At 44.5% G+C, this 22,742-nt stretch overlaps 1 protein-coding gene across 7 annotated transcripts in view; it reads left to right on the top strand.

Moving 5' to 3' along the window:
- LOC130355757 (uncharacterized) overlaps positions 1 to 6,795 on the top strand; it is a 146,650-nt gene extending 139,855 nt beyond the window's left edge. For all 7 annotated transcript variants that reach the window (XM_056556371.1, XM_056556369.1, XM_056556370.1 and 4 more), the window contains 3 exons: positions 3,118 to 3,237; positions 5,142 to 5,267; positions 6,334 to 6,795. In XM_056556371.1, the coding sequence (XP_056412346.1) occupies positions 3,118 to 3,237; positions 5,142 to 5,267; positions 6,334 to 6,407 (320 nt within the window). In that variant the 3' untranslated portion in view covers positions 6,408 to 6,795. The remainder of the gene's footprint in view (positions 1 to 3,117; positions 3,238 to 5,141; positions 5,268 to 6,333) is intronic.
- Positions 6,796 to 22,742: the final 15,947 nt, after the last annotated feature.

Raw genomic sequence — 22,742 nt, 5'->3', positions numbered from 1 at the left:
CAGCAAAACCAGAAAAAAAATTATTTGTGGGACAAAATTGAAAAAAAAAAACAACTGCCATTTTGTAACTTTTGGGGGCTTCCGATTCTACGCAGTGCACTTTTTAGGTAAAACTGACACCTTATCTGTATTCTGTAGGTCCATATGGTCGCAAGGATACCTAATTTATATAAGTTTTATTTTATTTTACTACTTTAAAAAAATTATAACTATTTGCACCAAAATTAGTTTGTTTAAAATTGTCATCTTCTGACCCCTATAATTTTTTTCTTTTTGCGCATATGGGGATGTATGAGGGCTCCTTTTTTGCTCTGTGATCTGAAGTTTTATTGGTACAATTTTTGATGGGACTTTTTGATCATTTTTTATTATTATTTTAGGGTATACAAAATGACCAAAAATACGCAATTTTGTATAAGCCATTGACCATACGGTTTAATTAACATTATATTTTTATAGTTCGGCGATACCACATATGCTTATTTTTATTATGTTTACATATTTTTTATTTTGGAAAAGGGGGGGGGATGATTTAAACTTTTAGTATGGAAGCGGCTAATTCCCATTTATTACCTTTTTTTAAAACTTTTTTCTACACCATTTTTTTGTCCCCATAGGGGACCATTACATGCAATCTTCTGATTGCATACACTGTTCAATGCTATGCCATAGCGCAGCATTGATCAGTGTTATTGGCGCTCTGCTGCTCCAGTCTGTTGAGCAGGTATGGAGCAGCAGATCACCGATTAGACAGCGAGGAAGCAGGTAGGGACCTCCCTCTGTCCTCTCAGCAGTCCCGAACAGTCAGACTGAGCTGCCGGGAACAGTTTACTTAAATTTTTTTCAACTTTGATTGACATTTTAAGGGGTTAATGCCGACGAACAACAAACTCCAGCGATCAGTGATGTCCGGCACTAGAGATGGGTCCTGGCCGTTGATGGCCGCTGGGACCACCCCGCTATGACGCAGGGTCAGCCAGTGATGGTCACGATTAGTTTAACAAACTCTACATAAATCAATTACCGTATTTATCGGCGTATAACACGCACTTTTTAGGCTAAAATTTTTAGCCTAAAGTCTATGTGCGTGTTATACGCCGATAAGCCGCTGCAGTTCAATTATTTAAAGCGGGCGCTTTAAATCAATGAATTGCAGCGGCTTTGCAGGTGCGGAGACAGCCAGCGCTGCCGGCTTCTCTGCCCCTGCCTGCCCTGGGGTCTAGAGCCCTGCTGCCGGCCCTTCTCTCCCCCTGGCTATCGGTGTCGGCGCCCCATTGCCGGGTCCGCGCTGCTTCAGGCCTCAGGTGTGCGTCCCCTGCGTCGTTGCTATGCGCTGCACGGCTCGGCGCATGACGTCAGTGCGCCGCGCCGTGCAGTGTATAGCAACGACGCAGGGGACGCACACCGGAGGCCTGAAGCAGCGCGGACCCGACCCCGGCAACAGGTAATTATGCAACTGGGGATGGGGGGAGGCAACGAGGCAGCGGCGCCGGCAATGGGTGCCGCTGCCCCTTCTCTCCCCCTGGCTGTCGGCGCCGCTTCTCTCCCCCTGGCTATCGGCGCCGCCAATGGGGCGCCGGCACCGATAGTCAGGGGGACAGAACGGGCAGCGGCGCCGATAGCCAGGGGGAGAGAAGGGCCGTTAGCAGGGCTCTAGACCCCAGGAAAGGCAAGGGGAGAGAAGCGGGCAGCGACGGCCTCTCTCCCCCTGCCTTTCCTGGGGGTGTATCGGGGTATACACGCGCACACACGCACCCTCATTTTACCATGGATATTTGGGTAAAAAACTTTTTTTACCCAAATATCCTTGGTAAAATGAGGGTGCGTGTTATAGGCTGGTGCGTGGTATACCCCGATAAATACGGTATACTAGCCAATGTAATAAGCATTGTAATTAATATTAGAGGGAAATTATATTAGAGGAAAATGCTTCTATCTGCTCTTTACAAGCTCCTGTGGTTTCACGGGATAGTGTTAGTGGAAGCTTCTCCTGGGCCAGACACGTGGGAGTAGATGATTACACCGACATCAGGTTACGGATAACTGTCCTTACTGAGCTGGGTGCAGATGGTTATACACATACAGCTGGCTTTAGGTCAGAAAGTGCAGCGTAACCCCTTGGGAGCCCTGTTGCCTTGCTGAAACTTGTGGTGCTTACACCAAACAGAAGCCTTCTCCGCAGGGGCATGAACTTCCAACGTGCGAGTAATCCTTGCAGGATGACCAGTTGATTTGAACTAGGCCTCTCCTCAGAGCACACGACACACACACCTGTACCACACTGTAGCTCAGCTTACTCTGTTCTCAACAACTCCACCCCCCACTACACTATAGAGGGGAGACTTTGGGGGTTCCCATTGGCAGGCAGGGTCACATGATGTTCACTGCTCTCATTTAAGGGTACAGTAACAGAGAAAACATATATAAATATAACGATAATATAATTGATTTAGAAAAATATATTACTTTTAAATAGAATATAAGTTTAACCATATTTAGTATAACAGCAACACCTTGTGCTGCCAAGCTGCCTGAAGCAGTCCAAAGCCACAGGACAGCTACTGGTGCACCACACCTCCCCTCCCATTTAATTTAAATTCACCTTTGTTTAGAGGACTAACTAGCAGCTCACTAAGAGATTACATGTCTTTGGAAAAGGAAGGGGCGAAGAGTGATATGGGAGGAGAAGTAAGTTCATGGAGATGAGCAGACAGAGAGATGCAGATGAAGGTAAAAAAAAAAAAAGCTAAATGTAAGAAGTATTAGAACTCACCCCAGTGTAGACTGTTCACTACTGTTCTATAATGCCCTTTATGATGCTGCTCCTTTCTAGGGTGTGTATGGAGACAAGGGAGAGCAGGATCCCCTCTTCTGTGTGTGAAGTGTATGGGAGACATCGGGGCAAGGCTACACTCACTAACCTAATGACAATTGAATATTAGAGATTTAGCCTGCAGAATTGTAAACTGTTGAAAAATGCAATACAGAAGTTATAGTACTGGTAGAAATAGTGCTACTCCTCATGTACACATACATGACAGGTGCTCCTGAAAAGTTACCTGAATTGACAGATATGCTTTAACATTAATCTTAATATGTGTTTCTTTTTTTCCACAGATTCTGAATATAATGGCCACAAATACCATTTACAAGTACCCAACAAAAATTACAAATATTCCTCTGCATCCTATGACTCTGTTTTACACAGTGCAGACTTTGATTACATAAATACAGAAAGTGAGTTGTACAGATATGATCACTGTAATAATTGATGCTTATTAAGCTGGCATATCGTTTTAAGTAAATATTAAAAGTCCAGTAGCACCCTTTCATTTGTGTTGTATAGTTGTCACCTCTCCAGCAATGAGCGCTTTGAAATACCCTGGAAGTGACACAGATCCATAAGCCCATGCCCACCTAATACCCTTCATTATAAAACAGATGAGTAGGCGCAGAGTCATCATAGCTCATAGATAGAAAAACCACATATGCAAAACAGACAAATATCCAAGTACAACAAAAATAGATATACAATATAAATCTGAAATCTGGATCCAGTAAGCCTCTTTATTGCAAAAGTACGGATCTCTGTCTCTACCCCTAGTTATTCTAGACACCACCTTTATGCCATGAAAAGAATAAGAATGCCTTATTGACATGGTGTACATCTATAAAGTTACTTGCAGCTTCTGATATGTTAGTACCTTTTCTTTTAATGTCATAGACATGCTCCTTTGATACTACTCACATTTCTAAGCTGTACTGCAATCATAAATGATGTAACAGCATGAGCAGAATATGCTGTAAACCACATATTCTCTGTTGCAATTAAAGGGGTACTCTGGCGCTAAGACATCTTATCCCCTATCCAGCTGTCACGCCCCCTCCCATAGGCTTGCATTGAGGGGGCTGAGCGTGATGTCACACAGGGGCGGGGCTGTGACATCACAATGCCCCGGCCACCGTGATCGCCAGTAATCAGACCCGGAGCGAACATGCTCCGGGAACTGATTCTAACGGGGTGCTGCGTGCAAGATCACGGGGGTCCCCAGCGGCGGGACCCCCACGATCAGGCATCTTATCCCTATCCTTTGGAGCACCCCTTTAATAAATCTTTTTTGGACAGTAACATTGTTTTCAGCATTTTGAAAAACAGCACATCTGGCTCTGCCTATCACATATCAGATCTGTAAGTGCTATAAGATCAGTGCTTCTAGTGACAGAGACTGAGGCAAACAAATAAAATCCCTCTTGCATATTACTAAGCGCTGTTAAAAAACAGCTCAGGCAAGAAAAAGAAAAGAATTGCAATCAGAAAATAGAAACAGATTAGAAAAAACAACATATACAGTGATCCCTCAACTTACAATGGCCTCAACATACAATAGTTTCAACATACAATGGTCTTTTCTGGACCATTGTAACATACAATGCTAATGGAATCTGTGAAACGTGTCAATGGCTAGAAGAACTGACCAATCAGAATGGATATTTCACTGGTAAAACCCGTGTATTCCTAAAGTGCATGCAGTGACTGGTGTCTGGTAGCGCCCCCTACAGTACAGGGAGGTGTTACATGTTCTGTACTCGTTACCTGTGCCTGGGTTAGCTGCTCCTTTGGACATCAAGTGAGGGTGGCTCCTTTTTCCTTTTTTTAGGACATTGCGTGTTCTTTACAGGACCCTGAAGAAGCTTCTGTCCTCTACATAGACCAGTGTTTCCCAAAGAGGGTGCCTCCAGCTGTGGCAAAACTGGCATGCTGGGAGTTGTAGTTTTGCCACAGCTGGAGGCACCCTGGTTGGGAAACACTTAACTAGACAGTGATTTACAGCTCCCGGCAGCTCTTTCTTACTTTTATATGTAAGGACTTGCTTTATCTATATTAGTTATCTAATTATTTTTCTTTAATCCTCACTTTTTCCAATTTTTGGATGACATTTTGGTGGCTTCAGAACCAATTACCAGGTTTCCATAGAGTAATGGTCTCAACATATGATGGTTTCAACATACAATGGTCCTCCCAGAACCATTTAATATTGTAACTTGAGGGACCACTGAATCTGTTTCTTATCAGGATAAAAAAAAACTAGGTGACACATTCTCTTTAAAATCTATCTTTATATTTATTTTTGTTTTCACAGATTCTAAAAATAAAGGTTACAAATCTGATTTACGTGTACCCGACAAACATGACAGATATTCTTATGCATCTTATGATTCCGTTGGTCTCAGCACAGACATGAATTATATAAACACAGATACAGAAAGTGAGTTCAATTATATCTGTAATGACTTATTTTTGTCAAGTTGGCATGTCTTCTTTTAAAGGGGCTTTTAGTATAGACAACACTATACCACAAGGATGAGTGTCCAAGGATGCTGCTATGGCCACTATTTTAGATCCCCAACTCCTCACTGACTCCTCCGCGTTCTTTATATTTGTAGTCAGTGATTGGTTGGCTTTGTCAGTAGACTATTCATTGGTCATTTTTGTACATTTCATCAGCAGAGATTTTGACTCCATGGTAATGGTGCCTAGTTGCATATAATCCTTCCCCTCCCCTTTCTCCAACCATGGGTTTGTGGTCATCTTTATTACATTCCCATTTTTTTTGCTCATTATGACAACCAGGTGCATTAGATTTGTACCTCATTTGTAATATACTGAAGATCCTGGACAGCACTTCCAAATCGGCATTCCCTAAAAAAGCAAAAGGGGTGAAACGTACGTTGGGGTCTCAGGAGAAGGCCATAGCAGCTTGAACACTCATCCCTGTATTGTCTATACTTTTTTTCTCTCTGTGTGCAATATACTTGACATGTTATTAGAATTTTAGCTGTTTAAATAAAATATACAGTAAAACTTTATTGAAAAGACCACCCAAAATTGCATTGTAATGTAGTCTTCTGTGGGATGGTCTTCTCAGAGAAAACGTCCACAATTCATTAGTGTATAGTAGACTGAAAATTGTGCTTTTCTCCAAGAGGTGGTCTTTTGAAGAGGTTTCACTGTATGTTTATCAATATAGTACAAACTATATGCATTTAGCATTCATTTTCTTGTGGAATGTGAGTATTGTTTATAACTCAATGAATTGATTCACTTTACTACTGTCATTGTTAAAAAAAACATGTATTAATTAATATTTTGGTGTTATATACACCTTTTGGGGGGCTAAATGATGGTCTTATAGGAGTTCCTCATTAGAAACAGCATTATTACCTTTGTGCTCTGGAAGCTGCAGGTGTGATTACTCTATGGAGCACTATAGGCTGACGCTTCATGTGTATGTTTACTTTTTATGTGATCTACAAATAATTTTTTATTTACAGATTATACTAAAGACTGGGAATATGTAGAAGTGCTTGCGGATGAAAATGATTACGACGATGTGGAAATAATCTGACCCTGTTAATATTTTTTTTATTTCCAACCGAAATGAACCTTTACAGTTCTGCTGATCTTTTAACCAACTTTTCTTTTACCATTGACTTCTATGATACATTTTAGATATGAAATGTGCACTTTATAGTGCCCTAAAACAGGTTCTCAATATTATAGATCCTATAATGACCAACTGAATTTCTTACTTTCCCTATCTAGGATATCTGGAAGGGAAAAAAAAGGATGCATGGGGGATAAATGATAGTTATGTAATCCTGATTACATTTTTTTTATTTATGCTGTTGTAAAATTGTGCTCAAAAGTTTGCATACCCTGGCAGAAATTTTGAATTCTGGAACCGATTTAAAAAATATGACTGATCATGCAAAAATAAAAAAATAAAAAACTTAAAAGGGCACTGTCATCAACTTTTTTTTTTAATATGTTGTAGTACATATGTACTACAACATATCTTGAATATAGTTTCATAATTTTTTTTAAAATTAAAATGTTTAAAGTAACGTTTGAAAACCGGCCACTAGGGGTCTCCCTCCTAGTGGCCGGTTGTAGGCTGGCGTGACGTCATGCCTGAATTCGGACTGATGCCCGCCGGGCATCGGTCCTAATTCATTCAGCCTGCGCTCGCTCCCTGCCTGTCAATCAGACAGGCAGGGAGCGAGCGCATTGGCTCCCTTGCCTCAGACGCCGGCCACTCCTCCCGCACCACGCTGCTGATGCTGCTGGACTCTGCAGTTTGTACGTATGGGGATCAGGGTTTCAACACGGGGGTTGCGGGGAGAGCGGGGCTTGGGGTTTCAACACGGGGGTTGTGGGGATCGGGGTTTCAACACAGGGGTTGCGGGGAGAGCGGGGCTTGGGGTTTCAACACGCTGGGGTGGCTTAGCGCTGAAGGGAACGGGGTAGCGAAGCGCTGCGCCCATGTCCCTAACTTATTGTTTTCAACACAGGGTGCCTCCAGCTGTTTCCCCACTACAACTCTCAGCATGCCCTGACAGCCAATAGATGTCAGGGAAAGCTGGGAGTTGTAGTGGTGAAAATGCTGGAGGCACCCTGTATAGTGAACTAAGGGTGGAAGTGTCAGCCCCAGCAGGCATCAGTGACGTCTGCCTGCTGGGAAAGTCTGCCTGGTAGTGAGCACACTACCAGGCAGACAAAAAGACCTTTTTTAATATAGTAAAAAAAAAAATGAAAAGCAGGGAGGGGGTTAGAGAGAGATGGGAAATAGGCAGGGACAGAAAAAAAATGTATAGGATGGTGGGAGCTACCCTTTAAGGATATGATATTTATTTATATGGAGCCATTTATTATCACATAGTTTCTTGGCTCCTTTTTAAATCATAATGATAAATCACCCAAATGGCCCTGATCAAAAGTTTACATACCCTTGAATGTTTGGCTTTACAGACAAACAAGGTGACACACACAGGTTAAAATGACAATTAAAGGGGTGCTCCGGGGAAGGTAAGAAAAATAAAAATGCCCCAAAGCCACCACAATACCTGTTCTGTGTCCCCTGTAGTTATCCATGTGATTTTGCCAGCTCCTGTGGCCCCTGTTGTCCCCTAAATATTATTTTTCCTTGCTAGCGGCCCAGACTACAACTCCCAGCAGTCAATACAGCTCTGTGTAATGGCTGCCAGCCAATTGTTCTTACTATGTGTGTGCATGCTTTGTTGTTGTAACTGTACATGTCTTTTCTTTCAAACTATCCTTCCCCCAGCAATAAATCATGCTGTTCTCTGAATTTAACTATGAGAGAGAGAATGGCGTTAAGATCATTGAAGGAAAACAAAGAGATTATAATAAAGAAGGCAGATAAGGGGGGGGGGGGATAGTGATTTTATCAAAGGATTATTATTTGGAAGAAACTCAGAGAATTATAGGTGAAGAAAAATATTATAGAAAATTGAAAGAAGATCCAGCTGAGGTTTTTAAAAACCAAATAGAAGGATTGATCTTAAAAGGTTCTAAAAAAGGAGTTCTGAGTAAATCAGAAAAGAGATTATATGAATCCAGCTACACCATACTTTTATTTTTTACCATAGTTAAAGAAAAATTTGGAGTGACCCCCAGGAAGGCCAATTGTGGCAGGAGTGAATTCCCTGACTAGTAGGGTGGGAGAATATGTAGACCGAATACTTCAGAATGATGTGGTATCTTTACCCTTGTATCTACGAGAATCTGGTCAGCGACTATCTTTAATAGAAAATAGAAAATCGGAATTTGTTATTTATTTAATTACTATGGATGTTGTTTCATTATATTCCAACATTCCCCAGGACAAAGGAATCAGAACAGTGGTGGATTAAAAAACAAAATTATATTTTAATGCCAGATAGTCAAAAAGAGTTTAAAGTGGAGTGTTTAGAGTTTATACTGAATCATAATAATTTTGTTTTTAATGGTCAGTTTTACCTTCAACATCACAGCACCGCGATAGGTGTGAAATGTGCACCGGTATTCGCAAATCTATATATGGGTATGTTTGAGAGTTGTTTTATTGAAGAGAGTGTTTTTAAGTCACATATTAAGTTTTTTAAACATTATATAGATGACATTATTATAATATAGGAAGGTAGCTTAGATTTATTTTAGGAATTTTAACAGGGATTAATCAAAACGAGTGGGGGTTACAATTTACTGAAACTGTGAGTAAAGAAAGTATCTCTATTTTTTAGATTTGGAATTATATATTAAGAACATTTATATACAAAACAATGTTTTTAACCAATTGATGCTAACAGATACCTAAACTATGCAAGTGAACACAAAAAAGTTGGAAGATAAATATGCTGTTCGGGCAACTAACTAGGATTAAAAGAAATTGTTCAGAACTCAAAGAATACGAAGTACAGGCAAAAATTATAGAAAAAAGATTTTAAGAAATACATTATCCTAGAATGGTAATACAGGGTGCGAGAAAGAAGGCAGATGGACTAAATAGAGAAGAACAGATAAAAATCCAGAGCAAATGTAAGGAAGAAAAAAAGTATAAGAAAAATAGAGAGTAGTGAGAATTTTGGAACAGCTTTTATTACACGGTATTCCAGAAATAACAAAGAAGTGGAGAGCATAATTTACAAAGTACTGGTCCATTTTAGGGAACGACCCATATTTAAAAGAAGTCATTGGTGAAAATAGCAAGAAGCAGAAATGTACTGTATTTACCATAGGGCAAAAACTATAGCCCAACAAATTGCACCTTCCTATCCTTGTGTAAACAAAAATGTAACTAAAAATAATAACATTCATAAAAATGCAGAAAAGGGATAATACAAGTACAAAAAAAAAAAAGTGCAGTACTTTCAAATATACTGGAACAAAAAGTATTGTTAGCTCTGCCACAGGTGAAAAGATGGATTTAAAATCCAGAATGGATTGCGGAAGTAGCTATGTAGTATATGTTTTGGAGTGTTCGTGCGGCATTCAGTAGTGTTTCTAGGCACTTTGTGCAGTACCACAAAGGAAACCCGGACTTGTTCAGAGTAACACCTGTTGAACAGGTTAAAAATAAGAAGGTTTACTACATTATGCAGAAGGGAAAGTTTTTATATTTTTAAGCTTAATACCTTAGTTTATGGTTCTAAAGAAGCAATTGAAAGGGTATGAATTTTAAGGTTTTTTTATTTTTCACTTTTTTTTCGCCATGAGCTGGATGAATGTAGTTTTCGGTCTATCAGGAGCAATATTGTTTATAGAGTACATAGATGTTAAAGGGGTATTCCAGGCAAAAACTTTTTTTATATATATATCAACTGGTTCCGGAAAGTTAAACAGATTTGTAAATTACTTCTATTAAAAAATCTTAATCCTTCCAATAGTTATTAGCTTCTGAAGTTTTCTGTCTAACTGCTCAATGATGATGTCACGTCCCGGGAGCTGTGCATGATGGGAGAATATCCCCATAGGAACTGCACAGCTCCCAGGATGTGACATCATCATTGAGCAGTTAGACAGAAAACAACAACTCAACTTCAGAAGCTAATAACTATTGGAAGGATTAAGATTTTTTAATAGAAGTAATTTACAAATCTGTTTCTTTCCGGAGCCAGTTGATATATAAAAAAAAGTTTTGGCCTGGAATACCCCTTTAATGTGTTATAATCCCTGAGGAAGGGCTATGTCCCGCAATGCATCAGATTTGTATACCTAAATTGTGTATTAAAGTGTTATTATGTATTAGACGGGAGCATTGGGTCTGAATTAATAAGGAGAATTCCTAGTGAAGCGGTGAAAACAAAGGAAATTAATAAGGAGAAGTCCCAGTGAAGCGGTGAAAACAAAGGAAGGAGGAGGCTAAGACACCGGGAGATTCTGACAAGCATGCCGATTTGAGAAGAGTGGTGATTTAAATCACTCCCGTCAGTGAAGTAAGGGTGCTTTTGGTTCAAATAAGTTTCTGAATGTATACTGAATAGAAAGTCTGCGCTCCAGTTTTGCTTTTTCAAGTTGCTTTATTCTATAATCAGGGATGAAGAATTTGACCCGAGAAGATGGTAGCAGATTAAAGTCAATATTCACACTTGGATGCAATTTTGGATTAGTGAGTGGTCAGCCTCTGGAGACCCTCACAGAGTGCAAGTTTAGAGTCTCTTAAAAATTGTATTTAGAGATGAGCAAACTTTTAAAAAATTCGATTCAGCCGATTTGCCGAATTTTTTGAAAAATATTTCTGGCCTACAGAGAGCCTCAATAGAGGTGTAGAACACTTTTCTTTGTTCTAACACGCATATGGAGTGTGCTGGGGTAGTGAAATAATACTGTTATTCAAAATGACATGCAGATTACAGGCATCGCTTTTAGAATCACTGCCGCAGAGCGGCACAATGACAGAGCCTGGAGGTGGCATCAGTATGAGGAGACCGTATAGTGGCTGAATGACACACTGTGGAGGTGTTGGCAGCATGAGGAGACCATACTGTGGCTAAATAACACAGTGTGGAGGTGTTGGCAGCATGAGGAGACCATATAGTGGCTGAATGACATAGCTTGGATGTGGCTGAAGCATGAGGAGACTATATAGTGGCTAAATGACACCGCATGGAGCTGTTGGCAGCATGAGGAGACCATATAGTGGCTGAATGACACACTGTGGAGGTGTTGGCAGCATGAGGAGACCATATAGTGGCTGAATGACACAGCTTCGAGTTGGCAGCAGCATGAGTAGAAACTAGGGCTTCACAATCCCTATGAAATTTAAATTGAAGATTTAGGGTAGCTAGTGCTACCATAAAAATGTTTTAGGCCCAGCAGCATCAGTAAACCATATATTGGCTGAATGGCACAGTCTGGAATTGGCTGAAGCATGAGGAGACCATATAGTGTCTGAATGGCACAGCCTGGAGTTGGAAGAAGCATGAGGAGACCATTGAAATTTAAGATTTTTTAATAGAAATTCAAGATTTTTAAATAGAAATGTAAGATTTTTAAATAGAAATTTAAGATTTTTTTATTGAAATTGAGGATTTATAAATTGAAATGTTAACTCCCAAGTTTTAGTGTCCCGGGTCCCGGCATGTGGGTACAAAGGACCAAATCTAACAAGGAGACACATGGCAGCACAATGACAGAGCCTGGAGGTGGCATCAGTATGAGGAAACCATATTGTGGCTGAATGGCACAGCCTGGAGTTGGCTAAAGCATGGGGAGACCATATAGAGTCTGAATGGCACAGCATGCAGCTGTTGGCAGCATGAGGAGACCATATAGTGGCTGAATGACACAGCTTCGAGTTGGCAGCAGCATGAGTAGACACTAGGCCTTCACAATCCCTAAGATTAAAATACAATTTTTTTTATTTCAAGTGAAGATTTACTGTAGCTAGTGCTACCATAAAACATTTTTAGGCCCAGCAGCATCAGTAAACCATATATTGGCTGAATGACACAGCCTGGAGTTGGCTGAAGCATCAGGAAACCATATAGTATCTGAATGACACAGCCTGGAGTTGGCAGCAGCATGAGAAGACACTAGGGCTTCACAATCCCTAAGATTAAAAGGTGAATTTTGAAATTTAAATGGAAGATTTAGGGTAGCTAGTGCTACCATAAATTTTTTTTTAGGCCCAGGCCCAGCAGCATCAGTATACCATATATTGCCTGAATGGCAAAGCCTGGAATTGGCTGAAGCATGAGGAGACCATATAGTGTCTGAATGGCTCAGCCTGGAGTTGGAAGAAGCATGAGGAGACCATTGAAATTTAAGATTTTTGAATTTTGTCATATCGGGTCGGTCCCAGCGGCCATCAATGGCCGGGACCCGCGGCTAATACAGGACATCACTGATCGCAGTGATGCCCTGTATTAACCCTTCAGACGCGGCAATCAAAGTTGACCGCCGCGTCTGAAATGAAAGTGAAAGTATCCCGAACAGCTTACATGACACCGGGAGGATCCCTACCTTCCTCCTCGGTGTCCGATCAGCGAATTACTGCTCCATGCCTGAGATCCAGGCAGGAGGAGTCAAGTGCCGATAACACTGATCAATGGTATGTTAATACATGCCAGTGATCAGTGTAAAAGATAAGTGTGTGCAGCGTTATAGCCCTCTATGGGAGCCATAACACTGCAAAAAAGTGAAAAAAAAAAGTGTTAATAAATGTGATTTAACCCCTTCCCTAATAAAAGCTTGAATCACCCCCCCCCTTTTCCCATAAAAAAAACTGTGTAAATAAAAAATAAAAATAAACATGTGGTATAGCCGCGTGCGTAATTGTCCGAACTATAAAAATAAATTTTTAATTAAACCGCACGGTCAATGGCGTACACATAAAAAAATTCCAAAGTCCAAAATAGCATATTTTTGGTAACTTTTTCATACCATTAAATCATACCGATAAAAACTTCAGATCACAGTGCAAAAAATGAGTCCTCAAACCGCCCCGTATGCAGAAAAAAAAAAAGTTATAGGGGTCAGAAGAGGACATTTTTAAACATATAAATTTTCCTGCATATAGTTAAGATTTTTTCCAGAAGTATGACAAAATCAAACCTATATAAGTAGGGTATCATTTTAACCATATGGACCTACAAAATAAAGATAAGGTGTAATTTTTTACCGAAAAATGCACTGCGTAGAAACGGAAGCCCCCAAAAGTTACAAAATGGCGTTTTTTCTTCAATTTTGTCACACAATTATTTTTTTTCCCATTTCACCGTGGACTTTTGGGTAAAATTACTAATGTCACTACAAAGTAAAATTGGAAGCGCAAAAAATAAGCCATAATATGGATTTTTAGGTGGAAAATTGAAAGGGTTGTGATTTTTTAAAGGTAAGGAGGAAAAAACGAAAATGCAAAAACTGAAAAATGCTGAGTCCTTAAAGGGTTAAGCATGAGGAGACCACATAGTGGCTGAATGACATAGCCTGGAGTTGGCTGAAGCATGAGAAGAGACCATATATGTTACGCCGAGCGCTCCGGGTCCCCGCTCCTCCCCGGAGCGCTCGCTTCACTCCCCCCGCTGCAGCGCTCCGGTCACGTCCTCTGACCCGGGGCGCTGCGATTCCGCTGCCAGCCGGGATGCGATTCGCGATGCGGGTAGCGCCCGCTCGCGATGCGCACCCCGGCTCCCCTACCTGACTCGCTCTCCGTCTGTTCTGTCCCGGCGCGCGCGGCCCCGCTCCCTAGGGCGCGCGCGCGCCGGGTCTCTGCGATTTAAAGGGCCACTGCGCCGCTGATTGGCGCAGTGGTTCCAATTAGTGTGTTCACCTGTGCACTTCCCTATATCACCTCACTTCCCCTGCACTCCCTTGCCGGATCTTGTTGCCATTGTGCCAGTGAAAGCGTTCCTTGTGTGTTCCTAGCCTGTGTTCCAGACCTTCTGCCGTTGCCCCTGACTACGATCCTTGCTGCCTGCCCCGACCTTCTGCTACGTCCGACCTTGCTTCTGCCTACTCCCTTGTACCGCGCCTATCTTCAGCAGCCAGAGAGGTGAGCCGTTGCTAGTGGATACGACCTGGTCACTACCGCCGCAGCAAGACCATCCCGCTTTGCGGCGGGCTCTGGTGAAAACCAGTAGTGGCTTAGAACCGATCCACTAGCACGGTCCACGCCAATCCCTCTCTGGCACAGAGGATCCACTACCTGCCAGCCGGCATCGTGACAGTAGATCCGGCCATGGATCCCGCTGAAGTTCCTCTGCCAGTTGTCGCTGACCTCACCACGGTGGTCGCCCAGCAGTCACAACAGATAGCGCAACAAGGCCAACAGCTGTCTCAACTGACCGTTATGCTACAACAGTTACTACCACAGCTTCAGCAGTCATCTCCTCCGCCAGCTCCTGCACCTCCTCCGCAGCGAGTGGCCGCTCCTGGGATACGCTTATCCTTGCCGGATAAATTTGATGGGGACTCTAAGTTTTGCCGTGGCTTTCTTTCCCAATGTTCCCTGCATCTGGAGATGATGTCGGACCTGTTTCCCACTGAAAGGTCTAAGGTGGCTTTCGTAGTCAGCCTTCTGTCCGGAAAAGCCCTGTCATGGGCCACACCGCTCTGGGACCGCAATGACCCCGTCACTGCCTCTGTACACTCCTTCTTCTCGGAAATCCGAAGTGTCTTTGAGGAACCTGCCCGAGCCTCTTCTGCTGAGACTGCCCTGTTGAACCTGGTCCAGGGTAATTCTTCCGTTGGCGAGTATGCCGTACAATTCCGTACTCTTGCTTCAGAATTGTCCTGGAATAATGAGGCCCTCTGCACGACCTTCAAAAAAGGCCTATCCAGCAACATTAAAGATGTTCTGGCCGCACGAGAAATTCCTGCTAATCTACATGAACTTATTCACCTAGCCACTCGCATTGACATGCGTTTTTCCGAAAGGCGTCAGGAACTCCGCCAAGATATGGACTCTGTTCGCACGAGGCGTTTCTTCTCCTCGGCTCCTCTCTCCTCTGGTTCCCTGCAATCTGTTCCTGTGCCTCCCGCCGTGGAGGCTATGCAGGTCGACCGGTCTCGCCTGACACCTCAAGAGAGGACACGACGCCGTATGGAGAACCTCTGCCTGTACTGTGCTAGTACCGAACACTTCCTGAGGGATTGTCCTATCCGTCCTCCCCGCCTGGAAAGACGTACGCTGACTCCGCACAAAGGTGAGACAGTCCTTGATGTCTACTCTGCTTCTCCACGTCTTACTGTGCCTGTGCGGATGTCTGCCTCTGCCTTCTCCTTCTCTACAGTGGCCTTCTTGGACTCTGGATCTGCAGGAAATTTTATTTTGGCCTCTCTCGTCAACAGGTTCAACATCCCCGTGACCAGTCTCGCCAGACCCCTCTACATCAATTGTGTAAATAATGAAAGATTGGACTGTACCATACGTTTCCGCACGGAGCCCCTTCTTATGAGCATCGGATCTCATCATGAGAGGATTGAACTTTTGGTCCTCCCCAATTGCACCTCGGAAATTCTCCTTGGACTTCCCTGGCTTCAACTTCATTCCCCAACCCTGGATTGGTCCACTGGGGAGATCAAGAGTTGGGGGTCCTCTTGTTCCAAGAACTGTCTAAAACCGGTTCCCAGTAACCCTTGCCGTAACTCTGTGGTTCCTCCAGTAACCGGTCTCCCTAAGGCCTATATGGACTTCGCGGATGTTTTCTGCAAAAAACAAGCTGAGACTCTACCTCCTCACAGGCCTTATGATTGCCCTATCGACCTCCTCCCGGGCACTACTCCACCCCGGGGTAGAATTTATCCTCTCTCTGCCCCAGAGACTCTTGCCATGTCCGAATACGTCCAGGAGAATCTTAAAAAGGGCTTTATCCGTAAATCCTCCTCTCCTGCCGGAGCCGGATTTTTCTTTGTGTCCAAAAAAGATGGCTCCCTACGTCCTTGCATTGACTACCGCGGTCTTAATAAAATCACGGTTAAGAACCGCTACCCCTTACCCCTCATCTCTGAACTCTTTGATCGCCTCCAAGGTGCCCACATCTTTACTAAATTGGACTTAAGAGGCGCCTATAACCTCATCCGCATCAGAGAGGGGGACGAGTGGAAAACGGCATTTAACACCAGAGATGGACACTTTGAGTATCTGGTCATGCCCTTTGGCCTGTGCAACGCCCCTGCCGTCTTCCAAGACTTTGTCAATGAAATTTTTCGTGATCTGTTATACTCTTGTGTTGTTGTATATCTGGACGATATCCTAATTTTTTCTGCCAATCTAGAAGAACACCGCCAGCATGTCCGTATGGTTCTTCAGAGACTTCGTGACAACCAACTCTATGCCAAAATTGAGAAATGTCTGTTTGAATGCCAATCTCTTCCTTTTCTAGGATATTTGGTCTCTGGCCAGGGACTACAGATGGATCCAGACAAACTTTCTGCCGTCTTAGATTGGCCACGCCCCTCCGGACTCCGTGCTATCCAACGCTTTTTGGGGTTCGCCAATTATTACAGGCAATTTATTCCACATTTTTCTACCATTGTGGCTCCTATCGTGGCTTTAACCAAAAAAAATGCTGATCCCAAGTCCTGGCCTCCTCAAGCAGAAGACGCCTTTAAACGACTCAAGTCTGCCTTTTCTTCGGCTCCCGTCCTCTCCAGACCTGACCCTTCCAAACCCTTCCTATTGGAGGTTGATGCCTCCTCAGTGGGAGCTGGAGCTGTTCTTCTACAGAAAAATTCTTCCGGGCATGCTGTCACTTGTGGTTTTTTCTCTAGGACCTTCTCTCCAGCGGAGAGGAACTACTCCATCGGGGATCGAGAGCTTCTAGCCATTAAATTAGCACTTGAGGAATGGAGGCATCTGTTGGAGGGATCAAGTTCTCCTGTTATTATCTACACCGACCACAAGAACCTCTCCTACCTCCAGTCTGCCCAACGGCTGAATCCTCGCCAGGCCCGGTGGTCTCTGTTCTTTGCCCGATTTAATTTTGAGATTCACTTTCGTCCTGCCGATAAGAACATTAGGGCCGATGCTCTCTCTCGTTCCTCGGATGCCTCAGAAGTTGAACTCTCTCCGCAACACATCATTCCACCTGACTGCCTGATCTCCACTTCTCCTGCCTCCATCAGGCAGACTCCTCCAGGAAAGACCTTTGTTTCTCCTCGCCAACGCCTCGGAATCCTCAAATGGGGTCACTCCTCCCATCTCGCAGGTCATGCGGGTATCAAGAAATCTGTGCAACTCATCTCCCGCTTCTATTGGTGGCCGACTCTGGAGACGGATGTTGTGGACTTTGTGCGAGCCTGCACTATCTGTGCCCGGGATAAGACTCCTCGCCAGAAGCCCGCTGGTTTTCTTCATCCTCTGCCTGTCCCCGAACAGCCTTGGTCTCTGATTGGTATGGATTTTATTACTGATTTACCCCCTTCCCGTGGCAACACTGTTATTTGGGTGGTCGTTGATCGATTCTCCAAAATGGCACATTTCATCCCTCTTCCTGGTCTTCCTTCTGCGCCTCAGTTGGCTAAACAATTTTTTGTACACATTTTTCGTCTTCACGGGTTGCCTACGCAGATTGTCTCGGATAGAGGCGTCCAATTCGTGTCTAAATTCTGGAGGGCTCTCTGTAAACAACTCAAGATTAAATTAAATTTTTCTTCTGCATATCATCCCCAGTCCAATGGACAAGTAGAAAGAATTAACCAGATCTTGGGTGATTATTTGCGACATTTTGTTTCCTCCCGCCAGGATGACTGGGCAGATCTCCTCCCATGGGCCGAATTCTCGTATAACTTCAGGGTCTCTGAGTCTTCCTCCAAATCCCCATTTTTCGTGGTGTACGGCCGTCACCCTCTTCCCCCCCTCCCTACTCCCTTGCCCTCTGGTCTGCCCGCTGTGGATGAAATTTCTCGTGACCTTTCCATCATATGGAGAGAGACCCAAAATTCTCTCTTACAGGCTTCATCACGCATGAAGAAGTTCGCGGATAAGAAAAGAAGAGCCCCTCCCGTTTTTTCCCCTGGAGACAAGGTATGGCTCTCCGCTAAATATGTCCGCTTCCGTGTCCCTAGCTACAAGTTGGGACCACGCTATCTTGGTCCTTTCAAAATTTTGTGTCAAATTAATCCTGTCTCTTATAAACTTCTTCTTCCTCCTTCTCTTCGTATCCCTAATGCCTTTCACGTCTCTCTTCTCAAACCACTCATCCTCAACCGTTTTTCTCCCAAATCTGTTCCTCCCACTCCTGTTTCCGGCTCCTCGGACATCTTCTCGGTCAAAGAAATCTTAGCTGCCAAAAAGGTCAGAGGGAAAAATTTTTTTTTAGTGGACTGGGAGGGTTGTGGTCCTGAAGAGAGATCCTGGGAACCTGAGGACAACATCCTAGACAAAAGTCTGCTCCTCAGGTTCTCAGGCTCTAAGAAGAGGGGGAGACCCAAGGGGGGGGGTACTGTTACGCCGAGCGCTCCGGGTCCCCGCTCCTCCCCGGAGCGCTCGCTTCACTCCCCCCGCTGCAGCGCTCCGGTCACGTCCTCTGACCCGGGGCGCTGCGATTCCGCTGCCAGCCGGGATGCGATTCGCGATGCGGGTAGCGCCCGCTCGCGATGCGCACCCCGGCTCCCCTACCTGACTCGCTCTCCGTCTGTTCTGTCCCGGCGCGCGCGGCCCCGCTCCCTAGGGCGCGCGCGCGCCGGGTCTCTGCGATTTAAAGGGCCACTGCGCCGCTGATTGGCGCAGTGGTTCCAATTAGTGTGTTCACCTGTGCACTTCCCTATATCACCTCACTTCCCCTGCACTCCCTTGCCGGATCTTGTTGCCATTGTGCCAGTGAAAGCGTTCCTTGTGTGTTCCTAGCCTGTGTTCCAGACCTTCTGCCGTTGCCCCTGACTACGATCCTTGCTGCCTGCCCCGACCTTCTGCTACGTCCGACCTTGCTTCTGCCTACTCCCTTGTACCGCGCCTATCTTCAGCAGCCAGAGAGGTGAGCCGTTGCTAGTGGATACGACCTGGTCACTACCGCCGCAGCAAGACCATCCCGCTTTGCGGCGGGCTCTGGTGAAAACCAGTAGTGGCTTAGAACCGATCCACTAGCACGGTCCACGCCAATCCCTCTCTGGCACAGAGGATCCACTACCTGCCAGCCGGCATCGTGACAATATAGTGGCTGAATAAGACATCCTGGAGGTGGCAGCAGCAGTATCAGGAGTCCTGAAAGTGACCTGGTGACAGAGTGGTGCGGTGGGAGGCAATAGCAGTATCCAGTGACGAAGGTGGGTGAAAAAAGGTCTGATGCGGAGGAATGTTTGTAATTGCGGAACAGCGCCTTAAATCTGTTTGGCACTATCCATATTTGGGAAGTGTTGGTGTAGCAGCATGGTCAATCCACTCTCATGCATCAGGCATTGGTGGTTGGAAATCCTGGCTGATCCATGCCTGATTCATCTTCACAAAGGTCAGTCTCTCCACATTTTTCGTGGACAGACGAGTTCTCCTTGGGGTGACTATGGCCCCCGCCGCACTAAAGACCCGCTCTGATGGCACATTACTGGCCAGGCAGGGCAGCTTTTCCAGGGCAAACTCTGCTAGTTGTGGCCATAAATCAAGTTTGGCTGCCCAGAATTCCAGCGGATCTTCAATGTGTGTTGGCATGGGCATGTCAAGGTATGCCACCACCTGCTGGTTCAGGTCCTGCTCCAGGTGTACCTGCTGCTGATGAGTTGCTTCACTATGCGGGTGAAGAAAGGTACTCATCAACGACTGTAAACTTAAGGTGCTGCTGATGGAGCTGGTACTGCTCCTGCCACTCCGGGGCCCCCCCAATTCAGATCTGCGAGAGGATGGACGATGGTGCCGATAGGCAAACTGACTACATAGGGAGGACAAAGTGACCTACTACAGAGGCATCCTCTCAGTGGGTGTAAAAAAAAGGCCCCTATTTTGTGGCGGTAGTGAGGGTCCAATAAGGTGGAGATCCAGAAGTCATCCCGCTGCCGAATGGTGACAATTCGGCTGTCACTACGCAAGCAAGTGAGCATGCATCGTGCCATTTGTGCAAGTGATTCGGAGGGACTCCCTGCCTCTATCTCCACTGCATACTGCCATGGTGTGTCTGGGTCCGCTGTCTCGCCTTCCACATAACCCTCTAGCTCCTCTCGCTGCTCCTGCTCCTCCTCTCCTGTCTGATTACTAGAAAAACCGCCCATTTGATGAAACCTAAACTGTGCTCCACTGTGCCCCTCCCCTCCTCCTTCTCCTCCTCCAGTTCTGCCCTCACATGGCTCATGTGGCCGTGAGATGTAGGTGCCACGTCTCCAGTGCCCTGACCAGCCATCAGTGTTGTAAGAAATTAAGCAGTGGAATGACGTCCCATGCCTCTGCCTTCCCTAAGATTAAAAGGTGAATTTTGAAATTTAAATGGAAGATTTAGGGTAGCTAGTGCTACCATAAATTTTTTTTTAGGCCCAGGCCCAGCAGCATCAGTATACCATATATTGCCTGAATGGCACAGCCTGGAATTGGCTGAAGCATGAGGAGACCATATAGTGTCTGAATGGCTCAGCCTGGAGTTGGAAGAAGCATGAGGAGACCATTGAAATTTAAGATTTTAGAATTTTGTCATATCGGGTCGGTCCCAGCGGCCATCAATGGCCGGGACCCGCGGCTAATACAGGACATCACCGATCGCAGTGATGCCCTGTATTAACCCTTCAGACGCGGCAATCAAAGTTGACCGCCGCGTCTGAAATGAAAGTGAAAGTATCCCGAACAGCTTACATGACACCGGGAGGATCCCTACCTTCCTCCTCGGTGTCCGATCAGCGAATTACTGCTCCATGCCTGAGATCCAGGCAGGAGGAGTCAAGTGCCGATAACACTGATCAATGGTATGTTAATACATGCCAGTGATCAGTGTAAAAGATAAGTGTGTGCAGCGTTATAGCCCTCTATGGGAGCCATAACACTGCAAAAAAGTGGAAAAAAAAAAGTGTTAATAAATGTGATTTAACCCCTTCCCTAATAAAAGTTTGAATCACCCCCCTTTTCCCATAAAAAAAACTGTGTAAATAAAAAATAAAAATAAACATGTGGTATAGCCGCGTGCGTAATTGTCCGAACTATAAAAATATATTTTTAATTAAACCGCACGGTCAATGGCGTACACATAAAAAAATTCCAAAGTCCAAAATAGCATATTTTTGGTAACTTTTTCATACCATTAAATCATACCGATAAAAACTTCAGATCACAGTGCAAAAAATGAGTCCTCAAACCGCCCCGTATGCAGAAAAAAAAAAAAAGTTATAGGGGTCAGAAGAGGACATTTTTAAACATATAAATTTTCCTGCATATAGTTAAGATTTTTTCCAGAAGTATGACAAAATCAAACCTATATAAGTAGGGTATCATTTTAACCATATGGACCTACAAAATAAAGATAAGGTGTAATTTTTTACCGAAAAATGCACTGCGTAGAAACGGAAGCCCCCAAAAGTTACAAAATGGCGTTTTTTCTTCAATTTTGTCACACAATTATTTTTTTTCCCATTTCACCGTGGACTTTTGGGTAAAATTACTAATGTCACTACAAAGTAAAATTGGAAGCGCAAAAAATAAGCCATAATATGGATTTTTAGGTGGAAAATTGAAAGGGTTGTGATTTTTAAAAGGTAAGGAGGAAAAAACGAAAATGCAAAAACTGAAAAATGCTGAGTCCTTAAGGGGTTAGGCATGAGGAGACCACATAGTGGCTGAATGACATAGCCTGGAGTTGGCTGAAGCATGAGAAGAGACCATATAGTGGCTGAATAAGACATCCTGGAGGTGGCAGCAGCAGTATCAGGAGTCCTGAAAGTGACCTGGTGACAGAGTGGTGCGGTGGGAGGCAATAGCAGTATCCAGTGACGAAGGTGGGTGAAAAAAGGTCTGATGCGGAGGAATGTTTGTAATTGGGGAACAGCGCCTTAAATCTGTTTGGCACTATCCATATTTGGGAAGTGTTGGTGTAGCAGCATGGTCAATCCACTCTCATGCATCAGGCATTGGTGGTTGGAAATCCTGGCTGATCCATGCCTGATTCATCTTCACAAAGGTCAGTCTCTCCACATTTTTCGTGGACAGACGAGTTCTCCTTGGGGTGACTATGGCCCCCCGCCGCACTAAAGACCCGCTCTGATGGCACATTACTGGCCAAGCAGGGCAGCTTTTCCAGGGCAAACTCTGCTAGTTGTGGCCATAAATCAAGTTTGGCTGCCCAGAATTCCAGCGGATCTTCAATGTGTGTTGGCATGGGCATGTCAAGGTATGCCACCACCTGCTGGTTCAGGTCCTGCTCCAGGTGTACCTGCTGCTGATGAGTTGCTTCACTATGCGGGTGAAGAAAGGTACTCATCAACGACTGTAAACTTAAGGTGCTGCTGATGGAGCTGGTACTGCTCCTGCCACTCCGGGGCCCCCCCAATTCAG

The sequence above is a fragment of the Hyla sarda genome, chromosome 2, assembly GCF_029499605.1.
Source record: "Hyla sarda isolate aHylSar1 chromosome 2, aHylSar1.hap1, whole genome shotgun sequence".
NCBI classification, from domain to species: Eukaryota; Metazoa; Chordata; class Amphibia; order Anura; family Hylidae; genus Hyla; species Hyla sarda.
Note: the sequence above shows the minus strand (reverse complement) of the source record. Positions and strands in the feature narration are given on the sequence as shown.